Here is an 18,675-nt window from a genome sequence, read left to right as displayed (position 1 = left end):
AACCCAAGGCCTTCGCCCTCCCGTACCAGCTGCTCTCGACCCGGGGAGACCGCGAGATGATGGTGAATTATTGGCGAGATGACGTGCGCGCGCGTCGTACCCTGTGGAGTATGATGCTGTTACATTGCTGTACGTGTTGTGATAGATGTTGCTGTACTATAATTTTTTTTTCTGTATATTGTTATTTTTATATAAAACGCACTGCACGCGTGGATTGCGTCGCAGGATTTAATTGGAGTTTGTGTCGGGTGCGGTTGGCCGGGTCGCGTAGGTGTGGTACTACGTGCGTATCACGATGGCTGTCGCTTATATATCAGGCCGATTTTTCTCTGGGTAGTGGGGAAAAAATCGGTGAAAACTGAAAACTTTTGACAATGGTGGGCACCTCACGATCGGTGGTAACATTCTTGATGACCAACCGGCTCTACCAAATACTCGTAACTATCATACATTTGATTGCAAAAAGATGAACATCTAGCGTTTCTAGAAATGAAGACTCGGGGAAAGGCCTACTTTTATTAAACATTTGGTTGATAAGCTATAGCAGAAAGTACTATTGTTTTCAGAAAAATACTGCTGAATGGCTGATAGATTCGGCTGATAAGCCGAAACTCGATTGTCAATTGCCTTTGTTTAGTTCGTGATTTTTTTTGGCTTCGGTTACTGTAGCACTTTTATTTGTATTTAATAATTATTGTCTAATCATGGACTAACTAGACTCAAAAGATTTATCTTACAAATTACAGGTAAATTGTGCAATTAGTTTTTATTTTCGTCTATATTTAATGCTCTATGCATACAACTAAAGATTCGATGTGACGAAAAATTTTAAAAAAATTAAAAACTAAACCAGGCCTTAAGCAGATCAAACATCTATCAAATAGTAGTAGTCACTACCACAAATTTGATTTTAGAAGATCGACGTCAGAATTAATAGAATTCATCCCACTACACATCGCACGCACTCAATCATGTCCGCCTGTTGCGCCGCACCGCATCCAGCGACAAGCGCAGTCGCAGACCCCAAAGTGTCATGTGAGTCCAATTTCCCTCTAAGACGGTCTTGCGGAGCCTAAATCTTAAATGAATCTCTAACACAATATAGTTTTTAATAGAGTACATATATGAAAGACCTATTTTGAGTGTAAGAAAAATATAATCTAAATTTGAATATCCTCTCTCCTCGAGACCCATTTATAAAAAATGTTGTCTTTTGAATGTTGCTGTTGAAAAAGACTAAAAATATGTATTGAACATTTAGCCTGTAACGCTATCCAAAGAACAAATGGATCTTGTACTTTAGGTCACGCTTGTTGAAGATAGCCTAATAACCGAGTAGAACCCTTCCAAACCAATAAGTCAAAAGCCCAATCTAAAATGCTTTAGTTTTTATTCTATTTTCAAGATAAACCAGCATATAACATCCTATAAAATTGATGTCACCCACCAAAACTCTGATTTTACTGATCTTACAAACTGTCTACTCTTTTCATTCCAAATTATAAAACATTTTAACACTTTAGTATGTAGTAGACATAATGTATACCTAAATGCATAACAAAATTTATACATTTAGAAAACCAAAACCGCTTTATAATTTATAAATCAACACACGGACAGATTCGGCCTCCACTTGTTTAAAAGAAAAGGTAAAAGGCTCAATCTAATTTCTTTGTTTTTTATTTTATTTTTCAAGATATACCAATACATAACATAATGAAATCGATGTCGTCCACCAAAACTCGTTTTAGTGATTCTTCCTAAATATCTACTGCTATAAAAAAGTACAATGATTTTTCTATCCTGGTAACACACGGGCATATTTGCTCCCTATTGTTATAAAACGAATTATAATGGTTTTCCTCTCGTGATAACCAGGATATATTTGCCATTCTTCTATATGGAAAGATTGCTGACAGAAATTTAGTAAGCCAAACATTGGTGAAGGCATGGCCAGCAAAAATTGATGCTCGACCACGATAGCCAAATCACAGGAACTTGCACAAACAATGACCAAACTGTACGAATTTTAACCAGTCCAATCCAACACACAACACAACCTTAAGCTGTCAAAAACAAATTTGATCCCTTGCTTGTGGGAATAATTCGACAAATTACGCTTTCCTCAAGGCATTGTTCAAAGAATGATATCAAATCTGTCCTAAGAGTCTCCCATGAAGCAAACGAGTAGTTGCCAGTTGGAGGAAGCATGGTAATAGCAAATCATGAAGAACCCATATTGCTGAAGCTCTGAGCAATTGTATTTGTGCCTGTATGCTTGAGCCTATTGTACGCCTACCCACCTGGCATAGTCGATCCACCTGCAGAGAAGCATAGTCAGTAGGTGAACTGATAAGCACAGACAGCAGTGTTAATCCCCTAAGGGTACAGAATACTCACAGTAGAGAACCCAAAAACGTATTCCCTGTCCGAACTGCAAAACTTGCTGCACTCAATACTAGTTTGTGTTGGTGCAGTAGTGGCTCGAGCATCCGCTGTTCAATCACTCCAGCCAAAACCTGGTATCTGTTCAAAGTTCAAGAACAAAACGATCATAAACCGTTTGGATGCCATTGTTTTAGAAAACCATTGTATCAAGAAGCTGTAGTTTTGGGAACATAAGACATGCAAAACCATAGTATCTCTCCAATACTCTGAAAACACTTTGCATCCACTAAGCACCAAACTAAGGATGGATGCAAGTGTGGCGGCAGCGGCTAACCTGCCCCACCTCCGCCAAGCCACAAAGGCAATGAAAGATTGTTATGGAATCTAGTGTAAGGAGTTGAGACAGCAATGTTCTCTTCTTTTGCAATGGATAATATGCCATTAGCATTTGGTACTTCACAATAACAACAAAGCAACAACAAGGGCTTGTAGACATACAATCAGAAATGTACAAGAATTGTAGTTATACTAAAGTTCAAAAATCATAGATCATATTATGAATGCACAGTAGCTTGCATTGATATAGCATAGAAAATAAGGGATGAAAAAGATATTTAACAAAGAATAAAGAGCAGTGATACATTTGCAATAGCCCTTTCCATCAAAAGTAGTAAAAAATATATCTCAGATGATATCCTGAAATGGATTTTCTGCCTTTGAGGAAATTGCTCCAACGATATCAGTTGGGGCATAACAAAAGTTTCAAGAAACCAAAATATTACAATGAGATATATTATTCCTGCCATACATTCCAAATCAACTCATACAGGATCGTCTTTGGGACAGGCAAAAAAGAGAAACACACTCCTTTTTGTACTTTGGTCCCCTTGTCATTTATGTAACCAGCGGTACTTTAAATTTTTCCACATTCTCATCTAGGTATACAAACTCTCAAAATGCATATCTATGTCCTTATACTTGCTAATTGTGCCACTCAAGGTCCAAACCAACCTAATGACCTAAATTTGAACCCAATGTACTATTAGGTTCCACGTTATCGCATAGTCTGCATGCCACGCATGTGTTTTTTTTTATTAAGGAAAAACACCAGGTGAGGCTGCCACTTCCAGTTTTATTAAAAATACGGAAAACAAAGAAATGGAACAAGAGATCAAAGCCAGCAAGCTCTCCCCAGTGTGCATGTCCTAGACTCCTAATGCATCATATATCCATATAGCCTCCTACCATGCAAACTGGAATAGTCACTCTAAATTAGAGAAATTCAACATAATATAATCAATGAGAGAAGTTCATCAAAGGAAATAATTAATCAATTGAAAAAATTGAATATCAGGGAAATTGTTTAAGATGATTGTTACCTGAGGTTACTGGAAACTGCCATGTACACACCATATGCAACACTAGTTGATACAATTGGAAGATTCTCAACTTCACCATCAAAATCCTTGCTGGCAGCCTGCCTTGCTTTTATCAGTGCATTGGTCACACCAGTGCCGACCTGGGAAAAAAAATGACCACGCATTGTAAACTCTTACATGTTCTTGAAAACTTGGCTTCAATAGCAAAGATGGTATTGAGCCATTGACTAGACAACTGATTGTTAGACACCAAAACTAGACAGTATCATCAATTTACCGCCTTGACCTGATTACTTATACAAGAACAAAGACACTCTGGACGGTTGGTAATCTCTTTTACAAGTATTCATCAATATATCAAACATTTACACCACCTATACATAATAGGTTTGCACGCTACAGGACTCATGGTTTTCCAATAACAATGGCCATCCATAGCAATATAGCATATACAAAGACAAAAATGATACAAGCATTTCCTAAATATGTATGACATTTTTTTTTTTACTTCCTGCTTAGCACGAAGAAGTTCAGAAACGAAACTATGGCTCTAGTGTTGCATCATGACAAACTTACCAGAGAGGCACTAGTTCCGACAGCAAAAAGCTTTGCACCATTCCTCTGCAAGAAGACATATTGTGAGTTCATAACAAAAGGCCATAAAGCTACTCAATGTCAATTGTTGATTGTGAGCAACACATCATAGCACAGAAATTCAACTTTACCAAAATAGCTCCTGCTCTCTGCAAAAGTGAGTATGATGTCCCAGACAAAGCAACCTGCAGCAGAAGTTCCATATAAGTTCACAAGTCCCCAAAAAAATATAACTTTCCTTTCAGAATAAAAGAAAAGGTCCAATCTATACAAATATAACTGTAAGAGAGGGGAGGGGGGGGATCTAAGGGACTTGATCCAATCCAATGAATAGTCAAGATCATGCTACCTGGAAGGCATTATCTGGACAGTTGTAGAAGAACTTAGCAATGGCTCCAGAATTCACCGCTAGTGGTGGCTGTAAAGACACGGTTGGAGCAGGAAGCCATACAAGCATAAAATCTGCAACTATTGCCATGACCTGGAAAGCATTGAGAATTAATAGAGATTAAAAGTTTTGCAAAGGAAAGCCAGTGAATAAATAAATAAATATAGTTACCAACAGACATTTAATTATTTTCTTAATTAGCACAGATGAAAGGTTGATCCATTTCCTGCATTGCCATTAAGTATAACTGTCAACACTGATTAACATTCAACTGGAAAGGCTGAGTTGGGAAGATCTTGCAGTTGAAATACTGTTTGGGAAAGGGGTGGACAAAAGTAAACTAGTCAGAAAAAATGTCATAATTTGATAATCTGTTTACAGTTGAAGTAGCAAAACAATTAGTGGTAGTGTTTTTCGCTGCAAGTATGAAAGGCTAAGGCAAACGATTACCATTTATTAATGCAATTTCAGAATTTCCATATGATACTCTTTTCTGGCATAATTCGTAGGCACATAAAGTGAATGCATCAAGGAAATCAAACACTTAGGTGTGAGTGTGAACATCTTCTGGTTATTTATTTAGTACCAAATAAATTATAGAACTTCTTATATTTTAATCGTGTTAAAGTCTTTATATTTAATAGAAATAGTACGTATTGCAGTAGTCTTTATATTTAATCATGTTCAAGTAGGTGGCAGACTGATGGTGTTTCTGCCACCAGCTCACCTGAAATGTGAGGCTAAGGCTATCAGCTCAGCTGGGTAAAACAATTCATCAGGAATCCAACCAGCTCTTGGAATAGAATCCATGCAGTCCTAAGCAAGAAACTAGCCACCTCACCTAAGTGTCCCTGCTACAGATTGCAATAGAGATAGATTATTAAAGCATCACAGAGGCACCCACCCTGCCATGCCGGCCACCATCTTCCTCCCATCCAGCAAGCACATGCCTACCATCATCTCCTTTCTTTCCACAACAGCAAAGCCGAATTTCATTACTCGAAAGCAACGAAATTACAACTACCATCATCTCCTACTTGTCAGTAAGCAGATCCAAAGGCCTCTGCCACCTCCCTTTCAGCAAGATGCTCGTCTGGCCACGAGAAGCCACTCTCCTCTGACCAGTAAGCTCATGTGTTTGCAGTCATCCTACTCCAGTGGATCAGGCGTCTGCTGCCGCTCTATGCCCACTGGCTACCTCATGTTTGCCATTGTTTCTCCCTGTTGTGAGCAGGTGTGTCCTCCGCCACCCTGCTCACCGTGGCAAGAATGCACCTTTGCCACTATTTGCTCCCTGCCAGTGAGAACATGGACACAGGCCATCCTAGTCCCCACAGGCTAGCAAGCACTTCGCTGCCGCCTTCCTCCTGCCAATTAGCAGCTTCATTAGCCTGCATACAGTCTGTGATGCACATCATCTCTGTTGCCAGGTAGTCCTATTCTATGCCTGAATTTTACTGGAAAGATCTTTCAAAAATGCTCCAAAGCCTTTTTTTTCATTGTTTTTTCCTGTTCATTAAGTTCAACTCAGCATGCTTGACATCAGAAGCAACAATACTCTCAATTTGGGTCATCCGATCATCCATTGTTCCAACTATGTTATTCTTTGTTATAACCTGGGCGAATATGTACATTTGCAGTGTTATGTTCCAGCCACATGAAGTGAAAATATTCCCTTGCAAGTCTGGCACAGTTTGGCAGCCCTTGCCAGGCTATAATTGGTGGCATGATACAGTTCATTTGGCACATTGCCAGTAAAGTAGCAGACAGAACTCGATAAAGGTTTTGAACTATCCATGTCATGCCAAAATTCTTTTGCAATGCCACTAGTGGTGGACTGGTGATGATTCAGGTAGGCAGTGTTCCAAAAAAACACAATTAAACGCTCGCCTAGGTGCACTTCAGTGGACGGAGCCCTGTCGCCTCGCCTAGGCCATAGGTCAAGCCAACGGGTAATTGGTGTGGAATCAGAGGAAATCAGAAGGCAAGCTAGCACATGCCACATACAGAGCCAAGCAGCAGGAGCATGCGCAAACACAGTGGGCAGCAGCACGCGAAGAAACACGATGTTCTTGCGCCGTGGCCGCAGCCGCCAACTCCGCATCTTACGTTGGTGCCAGCAGCAAGGAGAATCTAGAGCACCAACTCCTCCTCACGTAGCTGCCAGTGCAGCACAGCCTTGCGACCCCACGCGCACCTCCCTGGTGCTCCTAGACCTTACGGCTGTGCGGGCAGAGACCCTGCGGCTGTGCAGGCGGAGACCTGTGCAGGGGCGGGCGGCTAGCTGTGCTCCTGGGAGGGAAACAGGAGGGCAATAGAATGGGAATGGACAAGGCTGGGTTGTAGGGTTCTTTAATAGGCCTGGGCCTCTTAATATCTTCAGGGCCAAGGGAAATACTACTGCTGGCTTGCTTGGCCTGTTGTAACAAGGCTAGACTGAATATGTGATGCAGCGATGCACTTAAGCACATCCAAGCAACAAAAGGAAAAAAAACACAAACGTTTAATCGTGTTTAATCTCCGCTTAAGCGTCCTTCTAGAGCTATCAGTTAACTTGTCTAACATGCTAGCCACATCAGTTAAGGCAGTAAGCCAGCATGAAAAATGTCAAAACATATGTCCAACATAAGTCCTTAAAGTTGTCTAAATAGTAAGGAAACAAAAGGAGAAAAACACTATTCACTTAAAATCCTTTCTCATGTTTTACTATAGGACAGATTGTATTTTGACATTAAATATTATTATAGCGCTACTGTTTCTTTTATTTTTTTTGGAAATTGATTTTATAATTTTCTAAGGGGACTGGCATGTTAAAACACTACGTATGTCCCAAATTTTCTGAATTAGATAACGGGTGGACATTTTCGTCACTTTTAGCATGTTATATTTACCTCAGAGGCAGTGACAAAGGGTGAACCAAAAGCAAGCAGGGGCTAATTGCAAAAACTACTGCTGTAATAGCTATTGAAGCTTCTCAGGTATGACTACAGATGCAGTCCAATAAAGCATCCATAACATTATAGGCTACCAAAACAAAGATTATAGACTACCAAAGCTACTGCTGTCAGAGGGGCAGGGGGGCGGAGGCCCAGTTTTGCCTCCATGACCCTCAGCCCCTGCTCAGAGGGTTGAGATGGAAAGCGTGAAAAGTGTGATTTGTTGGACTTGCTGCATTATCCAAAAAAGACATGAAAGCACCTCCAACTTGAGCAGAGTAAGCATTCAAAATAAGATAAATTTTCTGGCCTGAACAATGATGACAAGACAACAGAATAAAAAAATGGTTCCTAATATTAAAGTATTAAAGGAAAAATGCCAAGTTGATCACAATGACAAAAGCCAAACGGACTTCTAGAAGCATACCACATCTGCAATCACAAAGTCAAGCTCTTTGACAAAGTTCTCCCTCCTTTTCTCATACTCTGCAGCAGTCTAGCAAATTAAAGGAGTTATGTCAAACTAGCTGCAACAAATTATACATAACTTGCTAACTAAAACACAGAATCATCTCATTGAAACCAGGTACAGAAAAGTGGAAGGCACAAACGACGCTCAGTCATACTGCTAAAAGAAAATGAATAAATAAATAAAAAGCCTATAACGATGTAGTATATTATGGGCATCAAATAGGAATATAATGATGTTTCTTAACAGTAATGATGTTAGACCAAACAGCCTTGCACTGCAGTACTCTTTCTGCTTTGAACAGTTGATAAATGTTCTTCAACCATGCATATACCATAAATTTGTGTGCCCCAGGGTTGCCAGTAGCAACAGGTTTGTATTCGATAGGACAACCACATATAAAGCCAACAGTGGGCCACTACTGCATATTGGCACTGGCAAGTGGTACACATAAAACGAAAGTCTTATTTTGGAGCAATATTATACTTTGGGGTATACAAAGGTTACTTTATTCCTATTTGTCTACTGAATCGGCATTTGCTTTCGCATTTGTAGGAAAATGTATCAAGATTCCAAGTAGGTTATTCTTTTTTTCTTTTTGCGAATAGGTTGCTCCTGATTAATACAGAGAACAAAAGGCATTTGGGTATGCCTAAGCTCCAAAACAGACGTAATTAGGCAGGTTACGCCCAAGCAAGCTTCATTTTGACTGAGACGGAGCAGTGCCAGAATCGGGACAACACGCATCTACCATCACATCCTCCCAGCCCCAAGTCCCAAAATAATAAATCTGAGCCAGGAAATCGGCCTGGCATCTGAACCCGGACTACAAAAGGCTTGACAACACCATTAGTCAAACCCCATCGAACCAGACCACATCTGATGATCTGAATCACAAACTACAGAAAATAAAATAATACCCGGAAAAAAAGAATTACGAAATTCCAGCGCACCTTGGTGAAGATGCCAACGCCGCACTCTATGGCGACCTTGGTGAGGAAGAGGTCGTCGGCAAGGAGGCGCTCCTTGAACCCACCGAACTGCAGAAGCCACCTGAACACCGGCGAGGCCTCGAGGTCCACGAACCGCCGCACGATCTCGGCCGGGATGCGGCCGCCCTCCACGGCCGCGGCGAGGTCGGCCGGCAGGCTCTCGAGCTTCCGCCCGAGCTGCGCCAGAACAAACAGGGCCTCCCTCCTGTTGACCGAGGCGTCGTCGCTGCCCTCGCCATCGCCCTCGCCCTCGCCCTCGCCATCTCCGCCTCCCCCTCCGCCTCCCCCGCCCGAGGGAGGAAGGCCGTCCTCGCCGCCGGTTCCGGTGATGCCGCTTCCGCTGTCGGAAGAGTCGAGCGGGAGGGGAGGAAGGTCGGCCTCGCCGCCGGTTCCGGTGATGGCGCTTCCGCTGCCGGAAGAGGCGAGCGGGAGAGGAGGGAGGTGGGGCCCGTTGAGGCGGAGCGAGGGGAGGTGGAGCGGGAGGGAGCGCGGGAAGGGGAGGGTAGTGGGGTGGAGCGGCGGGATGCTGGGGAGGGGCTGGAGGCGGAGGTGGATGAGGGCGGCGGGGGAGGAGAGGGAGGTGGGGCGAGGAGAGGCCATGGCGCGGGGGTGTGGGTGTGGGTGTGTGCTGGGGTGAAAGCGGCGGGCGGTGGGTTTTTGGGAGGGAGCGCCGGAGCGGGCTGTGGGTTTTTGGGAGGGAGCGGGCCGTCGACCGGGAGCGGAGGTGTCGAGGTGGGAGAAGAAGAGGAGAGAAGAGCCAACGACCCACCGGCGGGCCCCGGCCTTTTCACCTACAGCGAGTCCACCAGCACGCACAGGGATTGCTTGACTCGAACTCGTTTTTTTTTTTTTTTTTGACTCGACTCGTTAGGCAACGCCCAACGCTACACGCTGTCACACTGGCTTTCCTAGCCTTCCACCGTTCCACGTCTTCATCAGATGTCCAAATCAGCTTACATAGGCCTTGTTTAGTTCTTCAAAAATTTTGTAAAATTTTTTAGATTCTCTGTCACATCGAATCTTTAGACGTTTGTATGGAGTATTAAATATAGATAAAAATAAAAACTAATTGCATAGTTTGGTCGGAATTGACGAGACGAATCTTTTGAGCTTAGTTAGTCCATAATTAGACAATATTTGTCAAATACAAATGAAAGTGCTACTATTCTTATTTTACAAAAATTTTTAAAAGTAAACAAGGCCATAATGTTTCGCGGTTGGTGAGAATAGCTCGCAAAAGGTGCAGTTGTTTGCTCTCACAAGAGGGTGGGGAGCACGGTGAAGCGAGTGTTAGTGCTAGTCTCATGCCTTGTTTAGATGCACCTAAAAACCCAAAATTTTACAAGATTCCCCATCATATCGAATCTTACGGCACATGCATAGAGTATTAAATATAGATAAAAATAAAAACTAATTACACAGTTTATCTGTAAATCGCGAGACGAATCTTTTAAGCCTAGTTACTTCATGACTAGATAATGTTTGTCAAATAAAAACGAAAGTGCTACAGTGTTAAAATCCAAAAAGTTTTTGCATCTAAACAAGCCCTCAATGGAGTTTTATTAATTAGCTTGTGCTGGAATCATCAGGAAGTGTTTGCCCGCGTTGCTCTTGCCCCTAGTGACTCGATGATTATATTATTTAACAAGCTAAGCCCAGTATTTTAGCTCGTGGAGCTAACGAGGGTCGAGTCTAACAAGTTGAAGTTGTTGTCCTTAAACTTCTATTACTTTTTGTATGATTTGAAGTCTTGTGTTTTACAACTGGTTGATGAATGGACCTAGACCTTATACACTTGAGATTACTATGACTATATTATTTTATTTTAAACAGATGAATGGATAACTAATAGATTATGGATGCGTTATGTATGAGTATTGATCATGGGCGTATGGTGTAATACTATAATATACTTTTATACTTTTATACTTGTATATATGTCAACACATATTAGTGTATTTGTTAGATTTAAGACTTATGATGGACTATTTTTGTATTATTAATTAGTATTCTCAAACTTTAGACAAATGCATTGATTTTCCTTTTGAAAAAAGTCTACATAACCCCCCAAACTATCTAAGATGGAATACTTCATCCCCCAAAGTATAAAACCAGATATTCTACCTCCTGAACTTTCAAAACCGGTCAAATAATCCCCTAAAGTGGTTTTAGAGGGTGGTTTTGTCTTTTTCTTTTTTATTTATTTCCGCTGAATCTTTGAAAAATCATAATAAATCACAGAAAAATCATAAAATGAAAAATTCAGTTTTGTTGAACTTCTGATGAGTAGATCTACACAATGAATATATAATATGGTATACTTTAGTACAAAGTTTTTGTTATAGATTTAAATCTATGTTTTCTATAATTAAAAAGAATAATTCATATATGTAGTTCCTATGGTTCAATTGTGGTAAATTAATGGTGGGCTCATTATTGTATACTTGAACTATGGTAAAAGTTTCGTATCCATTGGATCAAGTATAATTTAGTTATAGATTTATTTAGATTTATTCTTGTTAAATCTATGCTTTATCTATAACTAAGTTATATGTAACCCAATGAGTATGAAATTTTGAAAGTTCAGAGGGTAGAATATCCGGTTTTATAGTTTGGAGGGTGAAGTATTCCACTCTAAATAGTTTGGGAGGTTATGTAGACTTTTTCCTTTTCCTTTTCATGTAATTTATGCCTGACTCTTGAACTAAACGAGCCCGCTCAACCTAAAAAATGAGTGGGTGTTCATGCATGATAGTTAATAGACACATGTTTCATGTATTACCGTGAAATCTTGAGGGATGCATACTAGCTATATATTTAACATGGACTGTTGTATATGATTCTCGGATGCATAATTTGGTTGATGCATATTTAACAATAGCCTAAAATAATCTCTAGTTGATGCAATTTTTTTTCTCACAAGATATGAATTCATTGCATGCAACAACAATATTAGATTAGGAGTTAATTTATATGTCACGTGTAGATTGAGTTCTTAACAGTTGACACCGAACTCTTCGCAACAACACCGATTGACCAATTAACAGCTTGTCTCTAGCAGTTGGCAAAAGGAGTGTTGATACTAAAACGCACCGTCACATGACCACAGAGGTGCATTTTGCAGCACCGTCCATGTAAACTGGACCACGTGGTTTTAGAAAATCGGATGATCCATGACAAATCAATGAGCGCTCGCCGGGGCGGACTCGTCGAGGCAAACCGCAAACACACGTTGGGTTGCACTTGCCTTCTCATGCCATGGAGATGAGCGAAGAACGGAAGAACAACACATGAGATTGGAATTCGGAAGAAATTAGAGCAAAGATTAGAGGGTAAAATGCATAAAAGATAAATGTGCTTGAATCTATTGGTTGATAGTCAATGAGTTGTGGCCCTTTATATTTAGACCCTGTTTAGTTCTCCACCTAAAAATTTTTCATCCATCCCATCAAATCTTTAGACACATGCATGGAACATTAAATGTAGATAAAAAATAAACTAATTACACAGTTAGGTTCAAAATCGCGAGACAAATCTTTTAAATCTAGTTAGTCCATAATTAGCCTTAAGTGCTGCAGTAACCCATATGTGCTAATGACAGATTAATTATGTTTAATAGATTTGTCTTGCAGTTTAGTTTCCAGACAAGCTATGTAATTTATTTTTTATTAGTTTCTAAAATCCCCTCCCGACATCCTTCCGACATAACCGATGTGACACCCAAAAACTTTTTATCTCCAATCTAAACAGGGCCTTACAAGATGATAGGTCTATTCTCATGGTAGAATTCAAGGCATCAAGATTTATAATATGAGCTTTGTTACAGTGCTTGGAGGAACCGCCAGTTCCTCCCATAAATAAATATTTACTGCAGGTCTTAAATTAAGAAATTTAGTTAATTATAATTAAAGGCAAATTAGTCCTTTTCCTACCTACACGGTACACAATCTAAATCCCTGACCCAATCCCTTGAACGCTGCTCGCATCACCGTGAGATCTCGCTGCCCGCCAACGCTCTGCTTCTTCCACTTTCGGCTCGGCTAATTCGGCATCGGCGGCGACTACCCGCTCAACGTCACCATCATGTCTGAGACTACGCCAATAAGAAGACCTGCGGCAGTTTCATCGCCGCCGTCTTTGCCATGTTGAGATTACGCCGTATTTGATTTATGAAACTGGGTAACCTGGTGTTGACACCGTTTTTGGGCACGTGTCCAGGATGCCAGGATAGGGTGGCAGTACAATGCGGGTTGTTGATGAGGATGGTTGCCGATGAGGGAGAGGTTGGATGTGACTAAGTCCACAGGCAGTAATATGGTGCCGATGGCTGGATAAAAAGGTCTGCCGATGACTATGGCAAGGGGATTGCCGATGACGCGAAGGAGGAGTCCAGAAGCTGCCAGTTGTCATCTGGAGGAGTTTCGGTTTGTTACGAAGGATAGTTTTATTATTTCCTTAGTTATTTGCATCGTTTTGTATACGGATTCCGTGTAATTTGGAATTCGAATTCTAATCGTGTCTGGTCGTAGCTCTTTGAGCCGGGTATAAATATAAACCCTAGGACCTTGTAATCAAGATATCAAGAAATCAATCAAATACACGTTTTTACTCATATTCCAGCATCTACTTTTCGACGACTTCGTCATACTTTTTTTCTTTTTATTACGAGTTCTTAGGAATTCGTCGACTTAAGCTCGGCGTGTTCTCGAATTCCGCGTGAGTACCTCTTAGCCGTGACATCCGGGCGCATCGCTGTTGTCAGGACTAAAGTATTCGAGTTATCACCTTTGCCGATAGCAAGGTCAAATCGGCTGGCACGCCTTAACGTTTGAATTGGGTATTAGCCCTTTGTGTTTGCAGATCAGTTTTGCATCAACACATCTTTTGGCACGCCCGGTGGGACAGATTCAAGATCAAGATCAACATGTCGATCTCTGACCTCGATCAAGAGAACGTCATCCCCGTGACGGAGGCCAACCTCAAGGATGAGCAAAAGCAAGCTATTGCCCAAGCCATGGAAGAGTTCAAGCAGCAATGCCTGAAGTCTTTCAGCATAAACAGGAGCGGCGAAGTGGTCCACAAAGATGCACTGCCGGCACCACGGCAGGTCACCTTCGACGCCAATCCTGGCAAGCTTCAAGATATGGTTGACAATGCCATCAATCGAGCGTTGATTAACCAAGCTGGTGTACTGTCTAACACGGTTTTCAACGCCGTGGCAAGAACTTTCAAGGAAGGACAAATCCCGCCAGATTATGTGGGGCCCTCCCATCATCAGCCAACGGCACCAGAGGTTACGGCTCCATCGGCTGCCTTGACGAATGCAAGTGCACAGTCTGCCGTCCCTCCAAGTACATTGGGGACTACTGGTACACCATCTATGCCGATGGCAACCAACCCACAAATTTCAGTTGGGCAGCATAGACTGACAACAGATATGTTGGCATCGGCAATGTCGGGGTTAACTCTTCCTCCCAACTGGTGGGGTTATGGTATGCCTCCGGAGTTGACGCCAGGAACATCACAGATAACTGACATGAGGGGCAAAACTCCTATGACATCGGCACCTTCCAATGTGCCGGTGAACCAGAGTCCTCGGTATACCACAACTACTACTGCAAGGCCTTACACTGGAAATCCTCAAGATTCAATATTCCAGATGCCCAACGCATCGGCAGAGTCAATGCTGATGCAACAGAGGCCTATGGCCCAGTCGGGGTATGTCAATTCAACGACGGTACCCAATTACCAATCATCGGCAGCACCTATGCCGATGAACGCTAATAATGGATGGCTTGGACAGCAAGCCTTTCCACAATCGCCCCAGCAGGGTTATCAGACTACGGGGTTCCAGCAAGGGCAGGTTTATCCCGGGTTCCAAGGTCAGGGAATTCCCAACCAGCCAATAAATTTTGGACAGCAACTCGGAGGACAGCCAATCGGTGGACAGCAGTTTGGTAGTACGCAGATTGGAGGACAGGTGACCAATACGATGTTCCATACAGGTCACGTCCCAAACAGACACGTGGAGGTTCGCCACCAAGTGCCAGATCCGCAGCCGCCTCATCGGCAAGATGCCGATGCGTATTGGGCCGATAAGATTGCTGAAGTAATGAGGGAACAATTTGGGATAAAACCCAAAGTCAACACTTATTCTTATCGGACACCGTATCCTCCAGCGTATGATTTGATCCCGCTTCCACATAGGTACAAGGTACCGGATTTTACAAAGTTTTCCAGACAGGACGACACGTCAACCATGGAGCATGTCAACAGGTTCATTATTCAATGTGGAGAGGCTGGTAACAGGGACGAATTGAGGGTTCGTCTATTTTCATCATCACTGTCTGGATCGGCCTTTACTTGGTTCATATCATTACCTCCCAACTCAGTAATTACTTGGGCCGATCTAGAGAAGCAATTCCACAGATACTTCTTCTCGGGGGTTCATGAGAAGAAGATCACCGACTTGGTTAAGTTGAGGCAACGTAATGATGAGTCGGTTGAGGGATTTGTGCAGAGGATACGAGAGGTCAAGAATAAATGCTATAGCCTGGTTCTGGATGATCGGCAGCTAGCCGATTTGGCTTTCCAGGGTTTGTTGCCACATATCAGGGATAAGTATGCCTCTCAGGAGTTCGAAAGTTTAAGTCATTTGGTGCAGAGGATATCTGATCAAGACATCAAGCCTTTTGAGCCTAAGAGGGCATGGAATAAGAAAGTGTCATTTGTTGACGAAGCAACAAGCTCAGATTCCGACGAGGAACCAGTAATCGGTTTGGCAGAGTGGGTAAAAAACAAGAAGCCGATATCTTGTCCTTTTGGGCAGAAGGAACCAGAGAAGTTTGCCTTTGACACCGCCAAAGCCGATAGGATATTTGACTTTCTACTTCAGGAAGGTCAAATCAAACTGTCACCTAACCACGTGATCCCATCGGCAGAAGAGTTGAAGAGGATGAGATATTGCAAGTGGCATAATGCAACTTCACATGACACCAACGAGTGCAAAGTGTTCAGACAGCAGCTGCAATCGGCTATAGAGTCAGGGAGAATCAAGTTTGACAGTTCCAAAGCCCAGAAGCCGATGAAGATAGACCAACATCCTTTCTCGACAAACATGTTGGATGCTAAGGGGAAGGCTAAGGTCTTAACGTCGGAGACAGCTGAGAAGAGCGCATCGGTAGATCCTCAGCATCAAGTTACTACCGCCGATGCAAGAAATAAGGGCTTGCTCCAGGAAGGAACTAGCTCGGGAAGGCTTCCTCGATCTGGTATCGTCATAACTCATAGAAGGCCTCGAGAGAGATGGCAACAACGGGAAGATCGGTATCGGCGCCAGCAGGAAGATTATCAACGGGAAGAAGAAAGACGCCGACAGGAGTGGAATCGGCACAGGGATCATTGGAATTGCCCATTCTTCATCCATTGTTGGGAGGAAAATATCAAGCTTCCTACTGTCAGAGACTGCCCTGAATGCAACGGTTATGATCGGTACGATAGGAACGATCGGCGTTATTATGATGATGAACGGCGAACTAATGGGCCGATCAGAGGAAGAGTGTCAGTTCATGACCGGCTGGGGGGCAGATTCAGTGGGCACCACAGACTTAGTGACCGTGTCCAGTATTTTCCCAGGAACCAAGAGGAGCTCGAAGGAATGGCTGATGCGCGGGTTCCCGATGAATTCATATTTTGCAGGGATGCTAACACGCATCGCATGGAGTCAAGGGAGAACCGACGCCCAACGGCAAGGCAAAGGCCACTTCCTCCATGGTGCCCTCGAGGATTAACCAAGACGCAGAAAAGGAGATTGCAACGAGAAAGGCAAGAGGAGTTAAACAAGGGAGAGAACTCTGGAAGTCGGCAGCCGTCAGACACTAAGAGGGAAGGTCCATCGGCAGGCGTCAACATGGTCTTCATGTTGCCGATGGAGTTTCTTGCACCAGCCAGTGATGATGACCTAGAATTTTCTGATCAGATAGCTCAGTTGGCTCTAGATCCGATGACGGCTATCTTTGAGAAACCTGCCGATGACGAGAGGCAGCATCTTAAAGCTTTGTTCCTCAAAGGAAGGGTTGATGGGCAGCCAATGACTAAGATCCTAGTTGATGGTGGAGCTGCTATTAACATTATGCCGTATGCAGTATATCGGAAGCTTGGGAAAGGGGATCAAGATTTGACCAAGACCGATATGATGCTCAAAGACTTTGAAGGAAACGTGTCTCCAGTCAAGGGGGCGATATGCGCAGAGTTGACCATCGGCAGCAAAACCTTGCCGACAACTTTTTTCGTGATCAGCGGAAAAGGTGCCTACAATTTATTATTGGGGAGAGATTGGATTCATGCCAATTGTTGTGTCCCATCTACAATGCACCAGTGCTTGGTTCAGTGGGTAGGTGACAAGATTGAGATCGTCCCAGGGGATTCTTCTTATGTTATCGCATCGGCAGAAGCGGATACTTATGAAAAGACTAGGTGCATTTCAGGAGAAGTTTGGGAGAAAGATTTTCTCAAAGTTGCCGATTATGAGATTCCACCGATCCAAGCAGTCGGTTCTGACGACGGTTTTTAATGGATAGATTCGCCGATGATAGAAAATTAGGCCAGGGATTCACATCGGCCGATGATTTGGTAGAAGTAGATATAGGTAGTGGTGATAAGCCTAGGCCTACTTTTATTAGTGCTAAATTAGATCCTGAGTGTAAACAGCAGTTAACTAGTTTGTTAAAGGAATATAAAGATTGCTTTGCTTGGGATTATACAGAGATGCCTGGTTTAGACCGATCAATTGTTGAACATCGGTTACCCATCAAGTCTGGATTTCGGCCACATCAGCAACCAGCCCGCCGATGTAATCCTAACATTCTACCTGATATTAAGGCCGAAATCACTAAACTTATTGAAGCTAAGTTTATTCGGCAGTGTCGGTATGCCGAATGGATTTCCAATGTTGTTCCGGTTTACAAGAAGAACGGGAAGCTTCGGGTGTGCATTGATTTCAGGAATCTCAATAAAGCTACGTCGATGGATGTATACCCAATGCCTGTCGCCGATCTACTGGTTGATGCTGCGGCTGGCCATCGGGTCATCAGCTTCATGGATGGTAATGCGGGTTACAATCAAATATTCATGGCAGAGGAGGATATTCCAAAAACCGCATTCAGGTGTCCTGGTCATGTTGGACTATTTGAATGGATAGTCATGACTTTTGGGTTAAAGAATGCTGGTGCTACTTATCAAAGGGTTATGAATTTTATATTTCATGAGTTCATCGGCAAGATCGTAGAAATTTATATTGATGATGTGGTGGTTAAGTCTGGAGATTTCTCAAAGCATCTTGCCGATTTACGAAAAGTGTTGGAATGCACAAGGAAGCATGGATTAAAGATGAATCCCAACAAATGTGCATTTGGCGTATCGGCAGGGCAGTTTCTTGGTTTCATGGTACATCAGAGGGGTATTGAAATTAGTCGAAGATCTATTGATGCCATCAATAAAATAGTGGCCCCTACCAATAAAACTGAGCTCC

General features: G+C 42.6%; 1 protein-coding gene across 2 annotated transcripts; it reads right to left on the bottom strand.

The window, feature by feature from the left end:
- On the bottom strand, positions 1,928 to 9,870 carry LOC8076842 (protein RETICULATA-RELATED 4, chloroplastic). 2 transcript variants are annotated; one of them, XM_002439688.2, is made up of 8 exons: positions 9,108 to 9,867; positions 8,113 to 8,181; positions 4,711 to 4,842; positions 4,493 to 4,546; positions 4,344 to 4,388; positions 3,768 to 3,907; positions 2,401 to 2,526; positions 1,928 to 2,321 (listed from the first exon to the last, which is right to left on the bottom strand). In XM_002439688.2, the coding sequence occupies exons 1-8, from the start codon at positions 9,744 to 9,746 to the stop codon at positions 2,285 to 2,287; spliced, it is 1,242 nt and encodes a 413-aa protein (XP_002439733.1). In that variant the 5' UTR covers positions 9,747 to 9,867; the 3' UTR covers positions 1,928 to 2,284. The 2 variants fall into 2 exon arrangements, with proteins under 2 accessions (XP_002439733.1, XP_021303452.1); XM_021447777.1 differs by lacking the exon at positions 8,113 to 8,181 and having other exon boundaries at positions 9,108 to 9,870.

This window comes from Sorghum bicolor, chromosome 9 (assembly GCF_000003195.3).
Source record: "Sorghum bicolor cultivar BTx623 chromosome 9, Sorghum_bicolor_NCBIv3, whole genome shotgun sequence".
Classification (NCBI taxonomy): domain Eukaryota; kingdom Viridiplantae; phylum Streptophyta; class Magnoliopsida; order Poales; family Poaceae; genus Sorghum; species Sorghum bicolor.
This window is presented reverse-complemented; position numbering and strand designations above follow the sequence as displayed.

Coding starts and splice junctions, on each gene's coding strand:
- LOC8076842 (XM_002439688.2), bottom strand. CDS start 9,746: ATGGCCTCTCCTCGCCCCACCTCCCTCTCCTCCCCCGCCGCCCTCATC. Junction 8,182..9,107: donor GCGTTGGCATCTTCACCAAG/GTGCGCTGGAAT, acceptor TTAATTTGCTAG/ACTGCTGCAGAGTATGAGAA. Junction 3,908..4,343: donor TCGGAACTAGTGCCTCTCTG/GTAAGTTTGTCA, acceptor TTTTTTTCCCAG/GTCGGCACTGGTGTGACCAA.